Raw genomic sequence first — 26402 nt, 5'->3', positions numbered from 1 at the left:
CTGTAGGCTTGCAGAAGACCCATTGCAGGTGCGGAAGTCCTAGTTTTGGCCCACCATTTTGTAGTTATTCCACCCACTGCAGCAATAGAAAATGCAGAGGTCAGAACCACTTGGAAGTCTTATCAAAAGTAAGAGAAATTGAGTGTGCAGCTGCATTCTAAAAGGAATGCATCCTACTGCTGTGAGGGGCCAGACAGTAGTTTGTTGGTCTAGGACAAACTTCTTCAAACTCATTGAAGCTTAAGTAGGGTCTGAGAATACACATGGTCAAAACTGAGCTGCTCAGGCCTCCTGTGAGGAGCCAGGAAAAACCTCCAAATCCAACACTTGTGCAGCAGCCAACTGCTTCTACAACTTGAGATTATGTTTTAATAAGCAGGAGCAGAAACTGGAGATGCTGATCAGTCTGCGGGCTGTCAGTAAGTACCACTTCGGAATCCTGCTTATGTTTCTTGCACAATGGTTTAGTTTTCTGTGCGTTACGAAGCATTTGAAGGAAGAAAATGCATTCTTTCAGTGTGCTGTATGGGTGTATGGCAAGAGGCTGCATATAGTAGCTACCCTAGTGGCTTCAATACAAAAGGTTTGTGTTGTAGCTTGTGAGAATCATGCACTTACATTTTTTTTGTACTTAAAAATTGTATTACACACCTGGGTGACACTGGGAAGTGGAGTGCCTCATTCAGTTAAACCACAAAGTGTGCAGTGAACATGGAGAATGAGGGGAAGTGTGTTGGGATGCTGTGTTCTTAGGTTTGGTGCAGGAGGAACGCTGATCGTACCAGCTCCTCCTGAGAAACTGAGTGCTGAAATTACCACTTTTTTTCTGTGACTTAGTGAAAGCGCTGCGGTACGTTATCACCAAGGCGCTAATCACACAGCGCGAACCCACCATCCCTTGCTACGGTTTGCGCGGTTACCAAGCCAACGCCTGGTTCCCTGTCCTCAACCTTTTGCTGCTCAGCCACAGAAAGGAAAACCAGCGGCTAATGTCCGCTGTGAGGGAAGCCGAGCCGCCCCGCTGACAGGCGCTGCCAGGAGCCGCCCTGCCCCACAACCGCCATTTCCCCCTCCCGCCTCTGTGTGTGTGTGGTGAGGACGGGGGGGGGGGGAGAGGAGAAAGCCGTTACGCCCAGCCCCGCCCCCTCCCCAGGCGGAGCAAGGCAGTGTCCGCCTCCACCAATCCGAGGCGGCGGTGTGTGGGTCACGTGGCGCGGCGGCCGCCCAATGAGAAAAGGCGGCTGCCGGCAGGCCGGGATTCAAACGGCCGGCGGGCGCGGCGCGTGCGGCCGGTGGCTCCCCAGGGGACGGCGCTGCCCGGCCCCTGCACCCCCCCCCCACCTCTCACACCCAGCATGTCGGCGCGGCTGGTGGGCCCCGGGCCCTACCGCGCTACGCGGCTGGTGAGTGGGCGCCCGCCGGGATCCGCTGCGGGCTCTGGGGGGTCTCCGTCCCCGCCCAGTGGGTGTGTGGGGGTCTCCCGGGAGCGGCCGGGAGGAGATTTAAAGCCCTAAAATGGGAAAATGGGGGGGGGGGGGATTAAAGGTGCGGCTGCGGGCAGCACGGGGCTGTGGATTCCCCTGTTCCCCCTCTTATGTTCCCACATCTCAGCTATTTAAAGCGTAGCTTCGCGTTTCGGAGCGCTTGCCAGCACAGCTGATCCAAAAGCAGGCGCTGCCGCATTCACACCCGCCTGAGTTCTCAGCTCCTTCCACCAGCCCAAGCGACATTCCCCTTAACGGGCTGCTTTGTTCCCCTCTGGCAGTGGAACGAGATCATCGAGCTCTTCCGCGCCGCGATGCCCCTACGGAAGCACCGCTGCCGCTTCAAAAGCTACGAGCGTTGCTTCAAAGCCTCGGAGGCCGTGGACTGCTTGCACGAGCTGCTCGGCTCCAACCAGAACTTCGGCCCCGAAGTGACTCGCGGTCAGACGGTTAAGCTGCTTAAAAAGTTCCTGAAAAACCACGTTATTGAAGACATTAAAGGAAGATGGGGCAAAGAGGATTTCCAAGATGATGGCCATTTGTACAGGTAAGCCTATAGATGATGACTCTGCAAACCTTAGGTTTTATGAATACATTAATAACTTACGTTATTAGTCTTGCAAATATTTTTGAGAAATGCTGTTGCAACGGTATCAGTGTTTTACTTCCTTTCTTTCCTCTTAAAGGCATTTGTCTCCCTAGTGATGACAAGGGTCAGATTTAATGTTTGTTTGATTTCTATTTAAAAAATATTTTTTAGGGAACTTTTAACTTGATCTCATATGATGAATACTAGCAAAAGCTTTTGCAGCTTTTAGAAGGTAGTGACTTCTGTTTGCTGTTGATAAACATCAGGTTTGTTGGTGACTGAAACTCTGTGTGAAAAAGGTGCTGATGAAAGTCAGGATGGCACTGAGCATCCAACCCCACCCATAGCTACTTTGTACTAAGTTTCTATTCCTTCTGAGAGAAGAGAGAGACATCTGAAGTTAAAAGTTATTCATAACAATTGTTTTTTTTTTTTTTTTGTATACCTTGGGTCATCAATGTATCCTTTAGATAAGATATTTTTTGAAACTGAGAAATTTGTATTTGCTCATGTTTAAAGGAGATTGTTTAACCTTCTTACTTGTGGTTTGTCAACAGAGGAAAACAATTTTATTTGTGATGAAAGCTCAGCGTTGGAGGCTGTTCTCTGACCCCCTACTACTTCAGTTAAGGCTTGGGTGTTAAGAAGTTGCAGGTTCCAAATTTGTACTTTCTGTTGTTGTTCTGTTCAGTAGTGTTAAAATTAGCATTAGCCTGAGCATGGGTGTGTCTATATTGTGATGAGTCTTCTTTTGAGGTAGTAGGAGCTCTCTTCATGCAGATCTGTAAGGAAAATAGGTAAAAAATAATGGTACACTTCTACTTGTTAGTCCTCTTCTTACAGATTTTTTTTTGTATTAATAGTTTGTAATGATTTTTTATACCTACTTCTTTTAACCTAATACATGGAAAAGCAAATCTTTCATTTCATGTAAAGACAGATTTTTGTTTTGATTTGCGATTTTAACTAATCTGTTTGCAAAATGATGCCTAAGCTTTTTTGCTTTGCTGTGCACCTGTGCTGTGACATTGTTCATTTAGCTCCATAAAGGGGAATTCAATGTAATCAATAGTAAAGGGAAATGTTAAATTCTGAAATTTGACACACAACTTCTAAGGACCCGGTGACATGTAGATACTTTGGAAGAGACTTTCTTGGATGAACTTGTCAAAATATTTTCCATTTACAAATGACATGCTGCTCGTGGAGTTTATGAGCTGAGAATGACTGCAGGCTGGGTGGGGACTCTGTTAAGTATTGTGTGTTGTCCTCTTCTTAAACTCGCCTCTTGCCATCTGTTTATGGCTCCCGTAGGAGGGGATAGTTCAGGTAATCATTGACTAGTTGAGGTTGGAAGACAGGCATAGAAAACAAGCTGTAGGGATTCTGACTCCAGCTTGAAGTTAAGATCTAAGGTTAAATGTGAGGGTGTGATGTGGACTTCTTGCTGGTTTAAACAGAAATGGAAAAGCAGCTGTCTCTTAAGCTACAGATCACCTTCTGCTGGGAAGATGAGCAGAGGATAGTAGCATGAAAATCCTGAGAGGGACAGAGGACAGAGATTGATATCACATTTCTCATCATACTGGTTTGGTGGTTCTAGGGGTTATGTTCATGAAATGAAATAGAAAGACTGCAAACTTGGTTGTATGGATAACTTCAGGTGTGTATTTGAGCAGTAGTGCTGAGGAAGAAGAGGCGTTTTGAAGAAACACAGGAGGAGAGTAAGGGGAGTGCACAGGTTGCTGCTTGTACAAACAACCTTTATTGCTTGTACAAACAATCCTTTGGTTGTTTGTACAAACAATTCTTACTGGTTGCACAAACAATCCTTTAGAAGAAGAATGGAATGCTTTCATTTAAAGCAACATTTGATGTGGAAACAGTAGGACAAATGAATAATAATTGATGTCCTCTGGTGTTTCGTGTTGGTACTGGGCAATAGACTGATTCCAAGCTTATCTTAGATCTTACGAATTCTAGCTTTAGGTTTTATTTTCTTAGAGAGCTTTCACAAGCTTTGCTTTACTGGACTTGTCAGTCTTCTGTTACTTCTAATACTTGCTCCCAAGTAATGACAGAATCTGTGAAGATGCACTCTAATCCTTTCAATGTCCTCCAGTCCATTCTCTGTAGGATCCATATTCCTTACGGATTTTATCCTCCAGGTGAGGACTGTTGATTAGCCGCCAACATTCAAACTGTCCTCAAATTGGAAGAAGCTCAGGTAAAGCAGTGTACAAATAAAACTTAAAACATTCAGATATAAGTCTGCTTGCAGATGAAGAAATAAAAGAACTACTTATTTATTCTGTTTATACTAGTATTCTCGCATGTCTCCTTCCAAGATTAGGTCTTTATGAAAGCTGTGCAGGGAAAAAAACTTCTAATGCAGTACAATGTACCTTCCTTTTTTTTTTTTTTTTTTTTTTTTGAAACTTTTGAGGGTTCTGTTTCTACTTCTGTTTCTGCTGCCCTGACTAAATCAGGGACAAGTAAGTTGTGAGGAGAAAGTTTAGAGACTGAACCTATGGGTTGTACCACGTGGGGGATGCAAATATAGCTTTTGTAGACCTGGTGGCTTCCTTTGATCTTTTTACCACAGCATACGTTTCATCCACTGATAGCTTATGTTCTGGTGTGAAGTGTTTTATTCTTTCTACCAGTGTTCTGTGTCTGATTCTGTAAACTGATAAATATGACACAAACAGAACATTCTCGTACTTGTGTTGTACATTACTAGCTCTTCATTCAAAATTGAAAAGGTGGCAGTCTGACATTTTGAATATTAAGGTGTCCTGCAAACACAGACTCAGGGTTTTCACTGACCATCACTTCCTTTTCTTTCTCCTATCCCCTAGTCTTTGAAGGACAGAAAAGCAGTGTGTGTTCTGAAACATTATTAAAATGATTAGTCATTGATAGAGCTCATTCTGATAGATGTGTTACTGGTTCCGTGTACTTCCTAGCCCAGTCCTGCTCTCTGTTCTTTTTAGGGCATCTTTATCTGCACAGAGGTGCCATACATGTTGAATATTGTTTTCTTTCTTCACAGACTTCGACTCCCTTTTGTCAAAAGATAAAATTCATTTTTTTTTCTGAATTTAATTATATTTATATATACAACTCTATTTTGCTATATATCTACATTCTGTGTAATGGATGGTGGTGTTTTGGGGGGTTATGTTTTTTTGTGATATAATCATGACTTATTCAAATTTTGTTTATTTCTTCTTTGTATTTTCAGCCATGACTTCTATGAGGTCACTGTAGGAGTTGGGTGAATTATCTCTACGCCTTTCATTCTATGTTCTGCCTAACATTCTGCTATTAGACGAGAGCTCTGTGGTGATAACTACCTTAACTTTTTTCTCCACTTCCCTTTCAAAAGGCAACTAAGTGACTAACTGAATAGTAAGATATTTTTAAAATAAATTTGTATACCTTTCATGCATTTTGAATAGAAGCCAGCTTTTTTTTCCACCACTCATGATGCATAAATAAAATATGTAAGCTAATCATATTCTTGATCTTTCGGTGTTTAAGTATTAAAACATGCTTTTTTTCCTGTTTTTGGAACTAAACATCATTCTTCCAGAACGCTTTTACTCACCTATTGAATGTCCTGGCAGCTCCCTCTGGTGGACATCCCCAATGTTAATTTTTTAAATGCATGTCTCACCATGTTCTCAGTAGCAATGCAAGGAGCTTTCAGTTCTGTTGGTGTAATCCTTACTCTTTAAAGCTTGATGTGCTCAACATCTTTTCTATATATTTCTATGGTAATTGACTGTAACTGCAATTGTACTCTGCAGAGATGTGTCATTGGAAACAAGGTAGTTGAATCTTTCCTTAATTTCTTGTGCAACTGTGGTTGTCCTCTCTTATTCACTCCATAAAAAAAAACATAAAGCAGATGTTGCCAAATGTTTGCCTGAGAATGTTAGAAAACTATTAAATGCAAGTGAGAAAACTATTATGGCTTCTAAAATAAGTGAAGGCTGTCTGTGAGTCTGACCTACTGGCTCAGTGTAGTCTATAACAATGATATGTTACAGTTTTGGAAGCTTTCAGGCTTTACATTTCTTGGAATCAGAGCAATTTTATTAAAATCAAAAGGGTCAGTACATGCGCACTACTAGTAAACCTCTGGGAATTCATCTGTGGCATCTGTTACACCATCAATTCGAGGTTAGTTGACATTGCCTTTACTCTAGACAAAAACAAGTAGCTTTATTTCTTCCTTCTCTAGGCTTATAAGACTAGTATTGCTGGTTGAAAAACATGTCAATCTTGGCATGCTCCCCAGGTATTAGCTCTTAGCTAATATTATTTTATTAAACATAAAACCAGAGGCTTTTCACTGGGCGTCCAAAAGCTTTGCTCTATCTGCACCTTGCTGTCATACCTGAAAAGGAGGAATGCACATACTTTTCTGATTGTAAGAACTCATTCCTTTACGGATGATACTTTGAGGAAGTGGGGTAGCAAGTGACAAAGCTAGAAGTTACAATGAACTTGAAGAAAAAGAGGAAACTACTGAGAATACTGTAAAGCAAAGGAAAAAGACAACAGATGTTATAGCCTTAAACTCTAACAAATAATTGTTAAAAAAATAAAAAAATAAAAATTAACACAGCTGAACATCTTCTGCAATGTACTTTTAAAAGACAAAGTAAATTTCCAGGAAAGATGCTTCCTAACCTGCCTCTGGGTTTGTCATAAGTGATACCTCCCTGTGACACAGAGATTTTCTTGAAGAGCTTTGTTGAACATGGCAAATGGGCTCAGTGTTGCGTAGTCAAAACCATAAGGAGTTTAACCCATGCAGTATATTGCTACTGGACTAATAAAATTACAAGAGAAATCAAATTTGAAAACTAATAGAATGTTGGAACTGCCTTGAGAGCTGGGGTTAAATTTTAGAGAGAATTTGAGCATTTCTTGAGCATGGGAAGCTTTCTGTTAAGATACGAATGTATGCTATGCAGTGGTGTACAGGCTCTTGTTGCCATAAGCATCCTTTACATTCTGATCAAGGGAATGAGGGAGGCAGAAGCAATTTCTTGAAGCGTGAGGAAACTCAGGTTCTGAAACATAGAAGTGCAGGTAAATGAGATCTGCTTATAAAGAATGTTATGAAACAGATTTTTCTTTCTGATGTGTTGCCATTTATTCCTTTGTATGTGCTCTGGCCTAGTTTTGGAGGTAATTTAATTCTGGTCAAGTTGAAGACGTGGCTGAGTTTAATGTGATTTGGAGTTGTTTGTTTTCCAATATCTGCAAGAGCTAGCTTATAGGTTTTTTTCCTGCCAATTTCAAGTTATTTCTTGAATTGCCTTTAATGGCAAATGATCTTCCTGCACAAACAGCTGGAGAAATACTCCAGAACTGCTGCATATGGTCTTTGCATAGAAAGCATGTAGACACAGAAGAATATGGTAATGTGAACAAAACTTTGTGTAGACACTTGCATTCATTCTAATTAAATCCAAGTGTTAATCAGATGACTTAGTCATCACAGAATGGTTTGGGTTGGAAGGGACTTTATAGACCATTTAATTTCAACCCCTCTGCCATGGGCGGGGACACCTCCCACTAGACCAGGTTGCAGAAAGTGCCATTCTGCCTGGGCCTCGTTTATGTGCTTTAGTTATGCGTGCTAGCAGTGCACATGACATGAGTGAAATCTATCTACCGCTTTTTCAGCAGAATCAACACCTTTTAGGTAAGACCAGGGTCAGTTGTTGAAGTATAAGCAGCCGGTGCTATTTAAGACATGCTGGGAGATCAAATGTCCACCCAAGTCTTTCAGATATGTCATGGGCTGTACAAAGGACTTGAACTACTCTGGAGCAACACAGGGAGGCTAAATGAGATATCTTAAGATGTCTGAACTTTTATTCAACACCTGTCTTCAGGCAAGTAAGTTGCATTGTGCATCTCTAAGGCTTTTGCTGTGTTTACACATGTGAAGGTCTAGTACATGGTTTTACACTGATAAATACTGAATAGTGTGGAGTTCAGAAGGTTTAAAAGTGTTCTCCAATTACAGATTTCCTCCTTCCTCACCTCTGAAGCCATACCCAAAGAAACCTTCATTTGGAAAGGAAGTCATTAAATTTCCAGACTGGAATGAAACGAAGGTTGGCGTTTCCCAAGAACATATCCCGGTGAAATCTGTCACAATGGTAAGATATTCAGTTTTCATTTCACCAGACATATGCATGTTTGGAAAGCAATTTCAACCAATGATTTCTTCATTGTGGCACAGAATATTTGGTTATAGATTTAAAAGTAAAATACTTTTATTTTAAATGTATGTGAAATGAAGTTGTTCTTAATTTTTTGCTGAGGATGTTGGTTTTAAGTTTTCTTTCTGCTACAGACTGTAATATCCTTGGCATCCTAAATTCAGCACTGTTGCATTTACCACTATGTTTACCTCTCAGTTTGCTCTAATTCCAGTAACACATCTAAGCATCTGTTAACAAAATAGCTCCTTTAACGTCACCTACAATGTAACTCCTATTCAAATTCTTCATGTAGCAGAATATATACAGTATTACTCCCTTTCCAGCTACTGTGAAGTTGTTGGTAATTCAACAACTTCAATTTCTTTTTTTTAAAAAGGAATACAGCTTTGTTGTCAGTCTTTTTTGAGCTTGGAGAATCATTGTACTCTGTGTTCATTTGGTTTGATCCAAACCAAATTTTGCAGCTTTTGCAAAGTAATTGAAAAAAATTTGCTTTTATAAGTAAAATAAAACTGTATCACTTCTTACTAATTTGACATCCTAAAAGTATAGGCCTCCTGCATTACCTTCGCTCCAAACTTCCAGTTTACACTGAGTGTTCACATCCTTTTTGTAAACTGCTGGGACTTCTTTGATAACTTTGGCCTTTTTATTAATGCTATTCAGTGCAGGGCTTTAGCTTTGGATTTCTTGGAGATCTGTTTGGAAAATTAGTTCCCACTATTCTCCTGGACATCTAGAGGTCCTGAATAAACTAAACGTCTGTTCCCTGAAAAGGATTATTGCCCTGATAAGAGTTAGCAAAGGTCTGCCTATCTACATCTGTCTCGGATGTGACAGCATGAAATCTGGCATAGCTCAAAAAGAGCATATTCATTGGCAGATTTGGTTAATATACAGGACTATAACTTGAAGAATCTGTGGCAGAGGAATAAGGTTGCTTCTGCTGGCTGTCTTATAAAAAAGGTGTAGCTTCCAGTAGAAGGGTGAAGTGGACAGGTAATTGGAAGTGGTTTAAGCAAACCATAAATTGCTGCAGCATCAATCGGAGCACCTATTGTCTGTGTGTGAATTGATAGACATGGACCTTGGTAGTGAAATTCTGATATGGAAAGCCAGATACCAATTTCAGAGGGTGTTATTTCAAACTAGCTCTTGTCTGTCACTTCATGACATGACTAGTGGTTGGAGTAATTAGGCGTGTTCCTGGAGTGCATTTTGTGGCTTAGTTGTAATCACAAGGAATACTGTTAATGTGATCTAGGATGGTTGTGATGCAAGTCAAAGCACAGTAACCAGGAATGATCCAGAGCTCTGCTTTAAGGTATGTTGCTGACACAATTTGTATTGTGTGTGTACATAATGAGACATCGATGTCAATCTTCAAGCTTCAGGCTGGGATCTGAATGCTGAGTAAAGAGTTGCACAGGCTTTCATTCTTGTTTTTACATACCTGTTATAATGGTGGAATGGTGGTTAAAAACAAGTGACTTGAACTGGTTTTAATCAGGGCCAGGTTCTGAAGAGAGGACTAGGCACCATTGACTCCTGAGTTTTAATGGTCAGTGATGTGATTTTTCCGCTTTGGAGATGTTATATAAAAGAGAAAATATGTTGAACATCAATGAAACCTAAATACTTGCATTCTGGAGATTTTTCCAAAACTTAAGAATAACTAGATCACTTGCAGTAGGAAACATGCTCTACCACAAATATTATACTGTTTAATATTTGAAAAATCATCAGCTAATGAGAAGTGTTTTTTTCTTCTGATTTTAGAACTCTGAAATGTGGTACAAGCGTCACAGCATAGCTATAGGGGAAGTACCAGCATGCAAACTTGTTCTCCGTAGGGAGTTAACACAAGCAAATATAGAAGAGATATGGAAGTCCATGACTTTGTCACGGTGAGCATACTTGTTAGTCATTTGCTAATTTGAGTAAGACTGTATAGCATGCAATGTACAGGATGCGACTGTATAGTATAGTATATTGTTTGCCTTCTCTAGCGGTACTTATAGTTTCATCCACTGACGTTTCATTAATGCCATTAAAGTCATAGTGGCTAGACTAACTATACCACCTGTTATTTGTCTATCAAATTCAGCAGATAACTTCCACGAGGAAACTGTTTAATACCTTCTGAATTTTTATTTCCTGTTGTAGTATATAAGTCCTTTTATTGTGTGGGCTTGTTTTGTTTAAACACATTTTTGCTAATCTTTTTCTTTTCATGAAACTGAAACACTCTTGTATAGGTATGATATCGTGACACCATTTAATGACAAGTATAATACTTAATATAAGAAACATAATATCTGAGTAGAGAAAGCTTTGAGATATTTGTTACACTTTTCAGAATGAATTATCTTATGCAAAATTTAGAGCTTTACTTTAGAATATTATTTTTCCTCCTGCAAAAACATACATTAGTTATTTTTACACCACAGTTGAGTCTTTACTAATGTGTTCTTTTTATCTAGGCTTGGCACACTATCTCTGTAACAAACCTGATCTGGTGCAGTAGTATAGAAATTTAAGTGATTGAAGAATAGATCTCTAAATTCTGTATCCTCTACATGTTCGTGATTAAGACAATGGAAAGAATACCCTTTCAAAACTACATATTGTAATACTATGTTTACCTCTTTCAGATCAGATGTACATACGATGTGTTTATGTATTTTTGCAGACTACAAAAGGTCTTGGGTTTGAATTCTCTGGATGAAGTGTTGGACACAAAGCTTGTGAATTCAAAGCATATTGTCCAAAATGCATACAATGTCAATAAGCAAGGCATTGTCATTTTAGAAGACAAGTCAAGTGAGTATTTTAGAAATTTTCACTTTTTTATATTGTAGTTTATTGGTTTAAGGAAAGAACATTAATTCTAATCTATACTAACATGTAGCATCTTTAGAAGTGGTTATACAAACATACTAGAGTTTTTACTGACTATGCTATTGTCCAAATAACAAAGATCAGTGTTTATTCTTCCATATTTACTCTTGAACATATCCCTGCTTTAGTAGTTGTATTAGATTTATGTGGCAATGCATTGGTAGCAGAGGAGCTTCCAGGGTGGCCAGTGAGAGCAAAGCCCAGCAGCTGCCCCATGTTAGCCAAGAGTTGGCTCCAAAAGGTTCCTGTTGCTGGCCAGAGCTGATCCAGTCAGTGACACTGGTTGGGCCTTTGGGAGAACAGATTTAGGAAAGGGAGAGAAAAAAACACCTGCTGTGCTACCACCACTTGGAGAGTGGAATGAGAACCAGAGAAACAACCCCACAGACACCAAGGAGGAGGTGTATGTGTTCCAGGTGCTGTAGCAGAATTTTTCTGGTAGCCTGTAGTGGAGAGGCCCATGGTGGAGCAGGCTGTCCTCCTGCCCACTGTGGTGTACCACAGTGGAAGATATTTCCACACTGCAGCCCATGGAGGTGCCCTTGGTGGAGCATGAGGTCTAGTGGAAGTGGCAGCCTATGGGGGACCCATGCTGTAGCAGTCCATTACTGAAAGATGGACCCTGTGGTGCAACCCATACTGAAATGGTTCTTTAAGAGCTGCTGCTTGTGGGAAGCCCACATAGGATCAGTTTCGGTAGGACAGCATGCCTTTTGAGGGACCCCCTGGTAAAGCAGAAGGAGAGTCAGGGGCAAGGAGTGGCAGAGACAAAGCACGATGGTCTGACTGTTGCCCCTGTTCCCCTGTCCCGCTGTGTGTGTGCGGGGAAGGAGGTACAAAATGGTGGATGGGGAGAAAAAATGTTTTTGACTTTTCACTGCTCTAGTCTGTTATTAGCAATAGGCAATAAATTACATTAATCTCCCTTAATCTGAGGCTGTTTTGCTTGTGATGGTAATTCATGAGCAATCTCCTTGTCCTTATTTCAACCCTTGATCCCTTTTCCATTGTATTTTTTCCTCCTCTCCTTTTGAGGGGGGGGAAGTGAGAAGCTCACCACATGACTCTAATTACTTACCTGTGTGAAACCACCACATCAGCATTGAAAGAATGAAAGAGCAGCAAGTTTTCACTTACTGGATATAGGGATATAGGGATGGTAGGGATATTTTTCATCTGAAGCCAACTTTGTCAAGCTAGGCTGAAGAACTCTGACCTTGTATGGAGTGTATGAAGTCTAACCTGAATTGGAGTGTCTACATAAAGGCGATGTTTAGTAAAAACTGAGAGAGCATCAAAATACACATGGAGCTTAGATCTTTTCATTTTTGAGCTTTCGTTCAACATGTTTTGAAACTAGCACCAAGTTTAAAACTACTTTGCTCATCAGGGAGAGATGAAAGCACTTCTGTTGTGATAGGTTACTGAATATATTACCACCTTGTTCCATGAGATCTCTAGAGAAGTGAAGTATCAGGTAGGAACCTGACTTGGTTTGTGGAAATAAACAACTCTAGAGCATATACATGTCCATTTTCCAAACAATTGAAGCACTTCAAGATATTATCCTCTATCTTCCCCTTGTCAGAAATGACAGAACTGAATGTGTAAGTGCTATTCACCATCTTCAGTGCTAAATAAGCAACTTATTGTAATGCAGTAGTGAAGATGTAGTTTGAAGGCGTTTGTCTAACTTTTTACAAGGCACAGTAAGGAGTTACTATGTGATTGGTTTTGCTGATTGAGCTGTACAAGCAGTAGTGTAACTGATACTGAGTACTGAAAGTGCTATAGTATAGATCCAGTTCAAACTATATGATGGAGATATTTATATATTCAGGAATAATATACTTTTGCAATCAATCTATGTATAGGAGTAATGCAATGAATTTTCAGTTTCACTATTACTTAGAGTTTGTTTAACAAGTGTCTTGGATTTTTTAACCTTTATATTTCTCCATGTCTTTCCCCCTATGCAGAGGACCTACCTCACTGGATATTGTCAGCAATGAAATGCCTAGCAAATTGTAAGTAAATGGGAAAATTATAAGTAAAATGGAAAAATATTAAAAGCCCATTAAAAAAATCAACTGAACTGACTGGCTGTTCCTTTACCACTTTATCATATATAATTTATATTCACAGTCAGTATTTGCTCTGATCCTGGCCTTGAAAGCGAAGTTGGAAAAGAATATTGAGCATATTTTCTCCTCACAATGCAGTTTATTTCCATGAAATGTGTAAAGATCCTATTAATATTATTTCATATCTACTTGTATTTCTTTTATGTGTACTTTCACTAGATCTGTTGGAAATATAAGGAAAAAGTTATTTTGAATAGCTTGTTTAAGCATTTGTTTTTTTTTTTTTTGCTAGGATTTGCATTTATATGGTCTGGAATAGAAGCTACTGACCTGGTTGGTAGCTGCAAATTAACTGTCTTTTTTTTTTTTTTTTAGGGCCAAGCTGCTCAGATTTGAAGCAGCCTACATATTCAGGATTTGAAAGAGATGTCTTCAAAACTATAGTGGACTACTTTGGCCAGATGAAAGAACCACTTCTTACATTTAATTTTTTTGATATTTTTGTTTGTGTGTTAGGTAAGTGGTCTTGGATTTAACAAAAAATATATTCTTTTGAATTAACAACCTGAGATTAATTTGCCATAATCAAAACAGCATCACAGTTTATTTCTCTAGAACCTGTCCATTCTACGTAGAAAACAGTTCACTATTTAAAGTGATTTCATATCTCAAAACTGTTTTATTCTTCTATTTTTGATTACATTATAAAGACTAGAGGCAGAAGACTCTTAAACCAATTTTTAAAGTCCTTTAGTCATTGCTTAACACTGCCGCACCTAACAGATAAATTCTGATTAAATGATGAAATTTAGATTAAAAAATAGGGCTATAAGGACGGTTTTTAACCCTAGAAATGTGATATTTGAGGGAAATTAGCATCCTTCAATGCTTCAACTTAGACATAAACTCACTATAGTGCTTTAAAAAAAGAACAGTGTAATTTTTAACTACAACTTTTTAAGGCTTGATATAATGGATTCACCTACCCTATAGCCCAATGAGACACAGTAAATACGAACATATTTGATTACATTTTGTTTGTGTTTCAGGAAAGAACAAATTCTGAGTTAAAAAGGAAACACACTTTGTAGCATGCCATTTTTCCTGAGCTTTATAGTAATCAGGGGATAACATTGCATTTAATAAACTTTGGTGTTCAAAAAATTCAGAATAATTGCATTGACTAATTGCTAAGGTTATATACCACTCTTTCAGTAAGTACAGAGACTTGCAAACCACGTTAACAATAACTGACGTTTTAATACTTTGTTAGTATCTAGTTGACAATCTTGCTTCAAATTGAATATAGTTTGACTTCCATCTTAGACAATAGATATTCTTGGTAATATCCTTAAAAATTCTTTCCAGCCTACTTTGTTTTGTTTAGGCTCCTTATTTAGCCAATAGAGGGAGGCCAAGAAGACAATTCGGCTTCCTGTCATGGAGCCTAACTCTCCTTTTTGCACTCAAAACTGCTTGGAACTACCAGTAAGAAAGCAAATAAGGGGCCCAACTTAAATGCCTCTATGCAAATGCATGTTCTGGAGCCCCCAGAACAAGAAGGAGGTTGATCTGTTAGTGTGGGTCCAGGGGAGGGCCACAAAGACTATCAGAGGGCTGAAGAACCTCTCCTACAAATAACGGCTGAGAGAGCTGGGGCTGTTCAGCCTACAGAAGTAAAGGTTCCAGAGTGACCTCTTTGCAACTAAAAGAAGGGAGATTTAGGTTAGAGGTTAAGAGGAAATTCTTCCCTCAGAGGGTGGTGAGGCATGGGAACAGGTTACCTGGAAAGGTTGTGGATGCCCAATCCCTGGAGGTGTGCAAGGCCAGGTTAGATGAGGTCCTGGGCAACCTGATCTAGTGGGTGGTGTCCCTGCCTATGGCAGGGGAGTTGAAACTTGGTGATCTTTGAGGTCCCTTCTAAACCAAGCCATTCAATGGTTCTACGAAATGCACATAGTATGGGGAGTAAATAAGATGAACTGGAGGCGTGCATATAATTGCTGGGCTGTGATCTTATTGGCATCACAGAGATATGGTGTTATGGCTTCTGTGACTGGAGTGTTGGAATGGAAGGATACAGACTCTTTAGGAAAGACAGGCAGGGGAGATGAGGAGGGGGTGTTATCCTGTCAGTGACCAGCTGGAGCTCATGGAGCTCTTCCTGGGGATGGATAAGGATCTGCAGAGAATTTATGGGTCAGGATTAAAGGGAGAGCAGGGACAGGTGATGTTATAGTGCGTGTCTGCTACAGGCCACCTGACAAGGAAGAAAAAGTGGGTGAGGCCCTCTATAGACAAGAGCAGCCTCACATGCAAAAGGCCAGGACCTCATGGGGAACTTTAAAAACGTATTTGTTGGAGGTGCAACAGGGATTAAACAATCCAGGATGTCCCTGGAATATGTTGATGACAGTTTCCTTCTCCAAGTGATAGAGGAGCCAGAGAGGAGAGGTGCTATGCTGGACCTTGTTCTCACCACCAGGGAGGAGCCTGTGGGAATGCAGTGATCAAAGGCAGCCTAGGCTGCTATGACCATGAAATGGTGGAGTCCTTAGGGAAGTGAGGAGTATGCAGAGAAAGCCTACAACGCTGAACATCAGGAGAGCAGTCTTTGGCCTCTACAGGGACCTACTTGCTTGAGTACCATTGGATAAAGCACTGGAAGGAAGAGGGGCATGAGAAAACTGGTTAATATTTAAGAATCACCTCCTCCAAACTCAGGAATAATACATTCCAACACAGAGGAAGACTGGTAAAAATGATAGGAAGCCTGTATGGATGAAGAAGGAGCTCCTGGCCAAACTCAAACAGAAAAAGAAAGCTTATAGAGGGTGGAAGCAAGGACAAAGTCTGGGAGGAGTACAACGGTATTATCTAAGCAGCCAGAGATCAGGTTAGGAAAGATGAAGCAGTGATATTAAATATGGCCAGGGCTGTCAAAGGTAACATGAAAATCTATAGGTATGTCAGGAAAGGAAGACTAGTGGGAATGTGGGCACCCTCAAGAAGGAAACAGGAGACTGGGTTACCTGGGACGTGGTTACCTGGGATATGGAGAATGCTGAGGTACTGAATGACTTCTTTGCCTCAATCTTCACTTACAGGTTATCTAGCCACACTACCCAAGTCACAGAATCCAAAGGCAGGGACTCTGGGAATGAAGAACTGCCCACTGTAGGAGAAGTTCAGGTTCAAGACCAGCTAAGGAACTTAAAGGTGCACAAGTGCATGGGACCCAATGAGATGCATCTGATGGAACTGGTGGATGTAGTGGCTAAGCCACTGTCTATCATACTTGAGAAGTCATGGCAGTCTGGTGATGTTCTCAGGGATTGGAAAAGGCAAAACATAACTCATTTTAAAAAGGGAAAAATAAGAAGACTTGGGGGAACTACAGGCCTGTCAGTCTCGCCTCTGTGCCAGGCAAGGTCATGGAGTAGATCCTCCTGGAAACTGCTAAGGCACACTGAGAACAGAGGTTGCTGGACTGCCAGCATGGCTTCATGTCAGCAATGGCAAATCATGTCTAATAAACTTGGTGGCCTTCTGTGACAGGATTACAGCATTGGTGGATAGGGGAAGAGCAACTGATGTCATCTACCTGGACTTGTGCAAAGAATTTGGCACTGTCTTACACAACATCCTTGTCTCCATGTGGGAAAGAGGTGCATTTGGTGAATGGAACACTCTGGATAAAGAATTGGCTGGATGGTCACACTTTGAGTTCTGCTCAACAGTTTGATATTCAAGTGGAGACCAATGACAAATGGTGTTCCTCGGGGGTCTGTGGTGGAACTGGTATTATCTTTGTTCCTGATGTGGACAGGGGGATTGAGGGCATCTTCAGCCAATGACAACAAGCGGTGTGGTGTGGTCAACACACTGAAGGAAAGGGATGTGGATGTCATTCATAGGGACCTGGACAGATGTGAGAGGTGGACCTGTGAGAACCTCATGAGGTTCAACAAGGCCAAGTGCAAGGTCCTGCATTGGGTCCTAGCAACCCCAAGCACAAATACAGGCTGGATAGAAAATGGGTTGAGAGCAGCCCTGAGAAGGGCTTGGGGGTGTTGGTTGATAGAAAAATGGAACATGAATGAGCTAGCAATGTCTGCTTGCAGCCCAGGGTACAGATGGCTTTCTGGGCTGCATCAAAAGAACTGTGGCCAGCAGGGTCCCCAGGTGATTGTCACCTTCCTCTGCTCTTGAAAGACCATACCTAGAGTACTGTGTTCATCTTTGAGGCCCCAGCAAAACAAGGACATGGACTCATTGGAGTGAGGTCAGGAGGAGGGCCATGAAGATGATCAGAGGGCTGGAGCACCTCTACTGTGAAGACAGGCTGAAGGAGTTGAGGTGGTTCAGCCTGGAGAAAAGAAGGCTCCAGGGAAACATCATAGCAGCTATCCAGTACCTGGAAGAGGGCCTACAGGAAAGCTGAGGAGGGACTCTTTGTCAGGGAGTGGAGTGATAGTGGAGTGACAAAGGGGAATGGCTTTAAACTAACTGAGGGTTGGCTTAGATACAAGGAAGAGATTCTTTACTCAGAAGGTGGTAAATACTGGGACAGATTGCCCAAGAAGCTGTGGATGCCCCATCCCTGGAGGTGTTCAAGGCCAGACTGGATGGGGCCTTGAGCAACCTAGTGTGGATGGAGGTGTCCCTTCCCATGGTAGGTCAGAACTGGGATCTTTAAAGGTCCCTTCAAACCCAAACCATTCTGTGAAGTAAAAGATGAAAATATGTGATTTATTTTGCTAACAAGGTTATCTCTAATGACTTGCATTCTTTCTTCTGAGACTAGAGCTGGGTTTCTTGGTTGAGGGAGGAGGGATATTCTTTCTGAGCTGCGAGAAAGAGGAGAGTTTGGGGTTCTGCCTACTATATAACACAGTCCTCACTCAGCAGTGAGGCTAAGGTACGGACCCTTACAAAGCTGTAGGTAGATGTAGAAGATAATGCACACTGCACAGTACTCTCCTGTATGTGTCGGTGGTGACTTGCTAGTATTGAGTGCTGCCTCTGAAGCAGTAATTGCTTAGCAACCTGTGCATTTACAAATCATGGAAAAACAGATCCATATCTGTGACTGTACTCTTTAATGTAGCATGACTTTTCAAAACCAGCAATAATTTTCAGTCTTAAGAAATTTACGTGCAAGGATTTCAGTCTTCAAGTTGTTGATTTTTGATATTAGAATTGATAATAGAATTGCAGCCTTTCTACAAGGTTTATTGTTCTTCCTTCAGTGTGTAAATTTTTTGCTTAATGGAAGACTTAAGGTCTAGCCAAAGTAGTGTTAGCAGATCATGATTTTTAGTCATTGATGTAGCTATGAAGTGACTTTTTTGTATATTTTTAAAATCTTTATGTTAAAGCATGAGAACTCTTTGCAGAAATCACAGGTGTCTTGTGTGACCGTGTTTCACTCACTGCTCATTTTGAGTGAAGTGACTGTCTAGAGCAATTCTCCAAGAGGAATGCTGAAATGCTGAAATAGCATTCAAACTAGCTAAGGAAATATGACCGAGGTGTTGGTGGTCATTGTCAGTGATCATCAGTTATTTTACTAACTTAATGAGATTAAACTTACTCTTTGCATAGGTTGTAATGATTCTGTATGTATGATTCTGTATGTATAAATCTCATTATGATCATTATGGGGAAGTTTAGGCTGGACATCAGGAAGAGGCTCTTAACCGAGAGGGTGGTTGCACACTGGAACAGGCTCCCCAGGGACGTAGTCACTGCACCGAGCCTGTCTGAATTTAGAAAGCGATTGGACTGTGCACTTAGTCACATGGTCTAAAATTTTGGGTAGACCTGCGCGGTGCCAGGAGTTGGACTTGATGATCCTTATGGGTCCCTTCCAACTCGGGATATTCTATGATTCTATGATTATTATTCCTTGGATTCCTCTTCTAAATGTAGGCACCGGTGTATATGCCAAAGCTTCCTTTGAATTTAGAAAAAGTTTTGCTTTGAAAATGCAATTAACTATAGTTAACTTACCATTCTTTGTTGGGAATACTGTCTGTTTTGCTTGCTGTATTTATTCTATTGTATATTTCATTTTTAAATAATGAACAACTTCCTCTTCTTACACTGTGTGGACATGATTGGCACAGTACATGAGGGGACAGCAGTGAATGTTGTTCATATTGAACAACAGTGTATCCTATCACATCATTAAGTAAATTGACAAGGTACAGGCTAATAAGTTTACAATAGAATAGATCTGAAACTGGCTAAATTGCTGGGCTCAAAGGATTGTGATCAGTGGCATGAAGTCTACCTGTGGATCAGTCACTAGGCAGTACACTGCGGTGGGAGGGCAGGGAATTGGTAACACTGCTGGTAGTGGTTATTAACGCTTCATTAATGACCTGAGACAGCATGACCCTGTTTGGGACAGCATGTGCCCTAAGCGAGTTTGCATATGATGTGGAAGAGCAATTAATGTAGCAGGAGGTTGTACTGTCACTCTGAGGGGCCCAGCAGGCTGAAGAAATTGGCAAATGGGAATCTCATGATCAAGAAAGGGAAATGCCCGGTGGTCTTCTGAGGAGGATTAACTATGTGCCAGATACATGCAGTGGGTAACTGGGTTCAAAGCAACTTTTCAGAGAAGGACTTGGTAGTCCAGGTGGATATCAATGTGGCCAATAGCTAGCAATGTGTCCTTGTGGCAAAGAAGTATTAGCTGCATTAAGAGCTGCCATCAGACTGAAAAAGCCGATTTTTACTCTGTAGTCAGCACTGGTGAGTGAGTCCAGCGAAGGTCCACAAAGACGACTGATTATGGGCTTGAAGCATCTGTTATACTGGGAAGGCTGAGAGCAAGGACTGAATAAGATCCCTCCCTGAAGCCTTCTCTTAATGTGTATATAACCCTGATGTAGGGCGGGGTAAAGAAGAGGGGACCAGGCTTTTATTAGTGATATCCAATAGAAAAATTAGACAATGGGCACAAATGCAAATTTAGGAAATTCCATTTATACTTGTGAACATAGCTTTTTTTAATCTGAAAAAAGTGTCAAAGTGGCAAAAGTTTCACAGAGAGTCTGTGGAACTTCAAATTATGAAGTGAGTCAAAACCTGACTGGTTGTAAGAGGTGACCCTGCTTTTAGTGGGAGGAGAGGTCTAGAGAATCTCCACAGGTGCCATGTGCCATCCAGTATCAACTATTCCATAATTATATGGAAAAGGTGCATTTCTGTTGTCTTGTTCCTTTTTTTTTTTTTTTTTTATATAAAATTGTTGTTGGTCTTCAGTCTGGGCTTATATAGCAAGGTTTTGGTGCAAGAGGGGCTGCCAGGGTGGCCTCTGTGAGCAGAGCCCAGCAGCTACCCCATGTCAGAGTAGAGTCAGCTCCAGTTGGCTCCAAAAGGGACCTGCTGTTGGGCAGACGCTGGTTGGGCCTCTCGGTGATCAGACTGAAGAAAGGAGGAAAAACAACTGCTGCATAACAGAAGCTGGGAGAGAGGGTTGAGAACCAGCCCTGCAGCCCCCAGGCCATTGCAGCAGGAGGTGCTCCAGGCATAGAGCAGCAGCAGTTCCCCTGCGAGCTGTGCAGGGAGAGGCCCCTGGTGGAGCAGGCTGTCCCCCTGCAGCCCATGGGTCCCACATGGAGCAGATCTCCACACTGCAGCCCCCCCATGGGTAGAGGAGCCCCCGGTGGAGCAGGTGGATGTGGCCTGGAGGAGGCTGCGGCCCATGGAGAGCCCCCGCAGGAGCAGGCCCCGGGCCGGAGCTGCAGCCCGTGGAGAGGAGCCCACGCAGGAGCAGGGGGTCTGGGGGGAGCTGACCCCACCTGTGGGGGACCCGTGCTGGAGCAGTTTGCTCCTGGGGGATGGATGGACCCCGTGGGACGGAGCCGTGTGGGAGCAGTGCTTGAAGAGCTGCTGCCTGTGGGCAGCCCCCGCAGGCTCAGCTGGGGAAGGATGGCATCCATGGGAGGGACCCCACGTGGAGCACAGGCAGAGAGGGACCGGGAAGGAGCGGAGGAGACGAAGCATCAGGGACTGACTGCAGCCACAATTCTTCTGGACCACTTAGGGGAAAGACATAGAAGAGAATGGATGGAGGGGCAGGAAAATGTTTTCAGTTTGCTTTTAGTTCTCACTGCTCTAGTCTGTTAGTAATAGGCAATAAATTGCATTAATCTCCCTTATGCTGAGTATGTTTTGCCTGTGACAGTAATTCATAACCGATCTTCCTGTCCTTATTTTAAGTTTTATCTTTCCACTGTATTTTCTCTTCCTCTTCCTTTGAGGAGGGGGAGTGAGAGAACCATGTGGTGGAGCCTAGCTAGCTATCAGTGTGAAACCACAGTCAATCAGATGTTTTTCTTCTGACAGCTGTTCTAATCTGATACTAGTTCTATTTAAGCAAATGTCTAGTACATGCTTCCTTCACTGAGCCTTGGAATGAGCCTTAGAAACCCAAAAGAGGATGATATTTTGAAGTTAAAACCTATTTATAGGTGCATAAGCTACCTCCAGATTTTACTATTTGTATCCAATCTTCAAATTTATCTTTTGTGCTTACACTATTTTTTTCTCAAGAGTTTAAGTAGAATTAGAACACAAATTCAACTTATACAGGTCTGAGGGACATGCCAGTATCATCATCATTGTTGGTAATGAAGTATGAGAACATGTTTTGTTTGGGTTCGCAGGTTGTTGCACCAGACAACTATTTTTATACAGTTGCTACATCTGCGCATACATCTCAGCCATATTCAGATCTCAGTGTCATAAATAAGCAAAGGATGAACTAAAATATTATAGCTCATATTTGCTAGTATCTGCAGCTTTGGGTTATGATAATTAATATTTTCTAATGTATCGGAATGTAGTCTTATAAATACTTAAAGTGAGTAGTGTGAAGTGAGTCCAGTTCTAGGAATATATTTCTAGACTATTTGGGGAATGGAGTTGTGAGTATGTGGGGAAGGAATTTAGAGATGGATTTGAAAGTGCTGTATTAAATTTTAAGGAAAATTGTAATTGAGAAATGTTGCCATATTTCCTGATCTTGTATAAACCAGGTCTGTTGCAAAAACACAGCAAGGCTGTAGAAGCTCTCCAAATATCTTGTCTGCTGCTGCCACCAGAAAATCGGAGGAAACTACAGCTGTTGGTGAGGATGATGGCAAGAATTAGCTTTAACCAAGATTTGCCACCTCTTTCTGAATCAGTGAGGACCAGAACCTTGGTAAGTATAGTGGAATGCAGAAAGTTGGACAAGGCTTTTGAAATAGAATGGATAAAATATTCTTACTAGAGAGTATGTACAAAGGACAGCTTGCTTATTTGATGAATAATTTTTCTAGTCTTTTTGCTAACTTTCAAGTCTTCTGCATGGAGTAGGACAACAGAAGACTTGGCTGGAGAGCCAGTCCATAAAAATCCTATAGTAGCATTCAGAAATCCAAATTTGCTTCATAGCAATTAAGAGTTTAATAATGAATGGTATTTGATTAAAATAATTAAATTATTGACTGCTAAAGTTATAATTTAATTAACTTTAAATTGTACTTGATTAGAATAATTACATTATAATCTAAATGTTATTTTTAGAAGTGAATCCTTTACAATCCTTTACAAGTACTTTGTATTAAGTTTTAATTTAGTGGTGTAATCTATGACACAATACAGAACAACTTGTGTGCTGGCAGTGCTTAAAAGGTCAAGTGACTGGTGCATAGCCAGAAGACTTGTAACTGAACACTTTGGTATGAGATTACATGTACTAAGCTGGATATGAAGTTTGGATTTGAAAATAATGGCATCAGGTTTTCCGTATGGTGTGCAACTTTTGTTCAATTGCTGTGTTAAAATCTTGAAAATATATTTGCTCTATCTAAATGGAAAAGCAGTGTGGAATGCCTATTTGATGAAGTCTTGAGAATAAAATGGAATTCAGCCATTTTATGCCAAAAATCAAGAGTTAGATTATGTTTATGGGGCAAGAGCCATTTTCAATCCACGCAGCGTCTCAATACATAATGCACTTTTTTAACTGATGCATTAGAAGTATGGTAAGCATAGTGCTTTTAATCTTTTTTAAAAATATCTCTTTTTTAAGACAACTTACTTTTCTCTATAAACAGAAAAATATACAATAATGATGTTTTTTTCCAGATGGTTCAGGCATTTTCCCGTTGCATTCTTTGCTCTAAAGATGAAATGGACTTGGATGAACTGCTTGCTGCTAAACTAGTATCTTTTCTCATGGACAATTATCAGGAGATCTTAAATGTTCCTTCTTCCTTGAAATCATCTATAGAGGAACATGTTGTACATGTCCAAAGAGTCCAAGTAGGTGTCAAGTAGAAAAAAATCTTGTCTCTGTGCTTCTGTGCTTATGCTTTCTGGTCTTCAGTTGATCTTACAGATCAACAAGACAAATCTAACACTTTGTTCTGTCTCTGCTAGCATTTGAAGAGCTAATTAATTCAGAATGCTGATACTCAATCATAACAACATGTTTAAATGAAACTATGCTGATCCTGAATGATGCAATGACTAAAAGACAAAAACTTAAATATGTTGCTATCTTGGTCTTCTTGGTCTGCATCATCTTCTCCAGGAATGGAATCCCAATCTTGTAGAGCCATCCATACTTGCTCAACTTTTTTATAACTTTATTTCTTTTTCCTGGTGCCATGTTTTGTTTTGTTTAAATCTGCTTTTTAGTTCAGCCATTTTTTTTTTTTACTGAAATAGTAAGTCATTTGTAACTTTTTCAGAGTTACGTGGACTTCCTTTTTATCTTGTTACTTTTTTTTGACTTGCTAGCACTCGCTCAAATAGTGCAGGAGATAAGTACAATTTGTTGTGTCTTGTCCTTTTCCATTTAATGTCTGTGAATAACATTTAATGACTTTAATGACCAAAATGACTTTATTAATCCCTAAATGATGGACAACTCGATTAGGCTGGTTTTTGCAAATTTGTTGCAGAGAACAGCTCTTTTTCCTCTTTTTACAGATAAAATATACTGGGGCTGACACTGATGCAACTTTTCCTGCTCCATCTTTTTGTCACCAAATCAGCACAGATGAGTTTGAATACCAAAGGGCTACTGGCTCTCAAGAACCACTGGCAGCTTTATTGGAAGAAATAGCAATGAACAAAGAAATATCTGTGAAAGACAAGAAGAAGAAGCTCAAACAAGTAAATAATTCTTCCTCAGTCTTTACTGACTTTTTAAAACTTCTTTATGAGGACTTAGGTGTAAAGTATTGAAGGCAAATATAGAGGTTTAAAATAATAAATATTTGGGCAATTAAACTGCTGTTTAATTGTTTTTAATAGAGGTACTGTAATGAATCAAGCCATATGGAAAATATCAGTTAATTTTCTGTATAGTCTGATAGAGGAATTTTTTTGCTCTGTAAATGGAGGTGACATTGTTTAATAAGCCAAGTGTTAGTGAATTTTTCATTTTAAATTAATGTGTTTTTCTAGTTTCAGAAATCTTACCCTGAAGTGTATAAAGAACGATTTCCTACCCCTGAAACTGAAGCAGTACTATTTCCTGAAAAATCTAAACAGAAACCACCAATTTTGATGTGGGCCTTAAAAAAGCCTTTTCAACCATTTCACAGAACCAGAAGCTTTCGGATGTGAACGGTTTGTAATACACCATCGAACTGAGTCAGAACATATCAGTCAATCTTATGCAAAAGGAGCCTAAGCAGCATGTAATTAACTCATTTAAAAAAAAAAAAAAAAAAAAAAAAAGAGTATTGGGGATACTGTTGAGAATGTATTAAAAAAAAAAAAAAGGTCAAAAGAAGAGGAAAGTATTGAGGAGTTAAATGTGAACCAATATCAGTATTTTTGTAAAACACTTTTAAAATGTTTTGTATTTTTTTAAAAACTCGATGATTAACTTACATGGGTGATAAGGTACACTTTCAGTAGTTTATTTCAAGGTCTAAATGTATTTGTGTAATATTGTTAGCGAGCAGCATTTTTTTCTGAAGATGAATCTCTTATGTAAACTAGTTGGCCTTTATTCACAAGTAGCTTGAGAAATTCATATTATGTACAGAAGTGAATAAGTATGAAACACTGGATTTTTTGATAATGTGTACACTAGCCTAGTGTTCTTAATATGTAAGGTTTATTTCAGAAAACTGTAAAGACTCATTCTTAATTTTAATTCTTATGATGCATTATAGCTTGACCCAACTCCTGTTGAAGTTCCATGGATTTCACTATTGCAGACCTAGTCTGTTAATCAACCCAGTCTTTTAACTCTTTTCCATAACTCTTACTAAGTATTGCTGGACAAAAATTTGATGCTGGTCCAATAGAACACATTTTCAGAGAAAAATCTGAAGCCTTACATTTCTTATGTTTTAATGATTTCATTTGTTTTACATTATTAAACCTATTGTACTGTGTATACCTTGATTGTGACAGCACCTCTGAGCAATTAAAGCATTAATGTTTTCAGGTATTTACTTAGTGAGTTTCAGGTTATCCATTAGAGTTCTAAAGAACAATATATCATACCTTACTGAATGTCACAAAGTTTATGCAGTAGAGAAGATATCTGACATCTCAAAAATTATGTCTGAAATTCTAATAAGCAGCAAGGTGATTATCGTGGAATGAAGCAGTGAGCATTTTGACTTTGCTAACGCCCTAACCAGACAATAAGCTTTAAGATGTATATCGTGAGGTTGATGACTTAGCAGACTGCAATGTTTCTCAGGTATAGTGCTTTTGATGAACAGTGTGTTTTTCCATGATCTGTCTTCATACTTGGACTTCATATCATTATTTAAACAAAAGTGATACGAAAGAACTTTGTTCTTGTTTGATATTAAGAAAATATTAATATTAAAATTAGACTGAGGCCACTTCTTACCTTTTGTTCTAGGTCTCTGAAGGTGACATAACCTCAAATTTGTGATAGTGTGCTGTATATGATTATGTGCAGTTATCTTTGACTAGACTACTTGTATAATCATTTGGTTACAACAGTAACGCACGAAGCATAAGAACAGCTATTAGGAAAGTCTCTTGCTTAAAAAAAGAGGAAGCTAACCCTAAGTCATCT

General features: G+C 40.2%; 1 protein-coding gene across 1 annotated transcript; it reads left to right on the top strand.

Moving 5' to 3' along the window:
- The first annotated feature begins 1346 nt into the window (after window positions 1–1346).
- DEPDC1B (DEP domain containing 1B) lies at window positions 1347–25099 on the top strand. Its single transcript, XM_032206228.1, has 11 exons — window positions 1347–1403; window positions 1766–2031; window positions 8129–8264; window positions 10110–10237; window positions 11023–11153; window positions 13211–13258; window positions 13691–13831; window positions 22372–22538; window positions 23468–23644; window positions 24317–24502; window positions 24797–25099. Exons 1-11 carry the CDS (start codon window positions 1356–1358, stop codon window positions 24956–24958), a joined length of 1590 nt encoding a protein of 529 aa, XP_032062119.1. The 5' UTR covers window positions 1347–1355; the 3' UTR covers window positions 24959–25099.
- The last annotated feature ends 1303 nt before the right edge of the window (window positions 25100–26402 follow it).

The sequence above is a fragment of the Aythya fuligula genome, chromosome Z, assembly GCF_009819795.1.
Source record: "Aythya fuligula isolate bAytFul2 chromosome Z, bAytFul2.pri, whole genome shotgun sequence".
Lineage (NCBI taxonomy): Eukaryota > Metazoa > Chordata > Aves > Anseriformes > Anatidae > Aythya > Aythya fuligula.
Note: the sequence above shows the minus strand (reverse complement) of the source record. Positions and strands in the feature narration are given on the sequence as shown.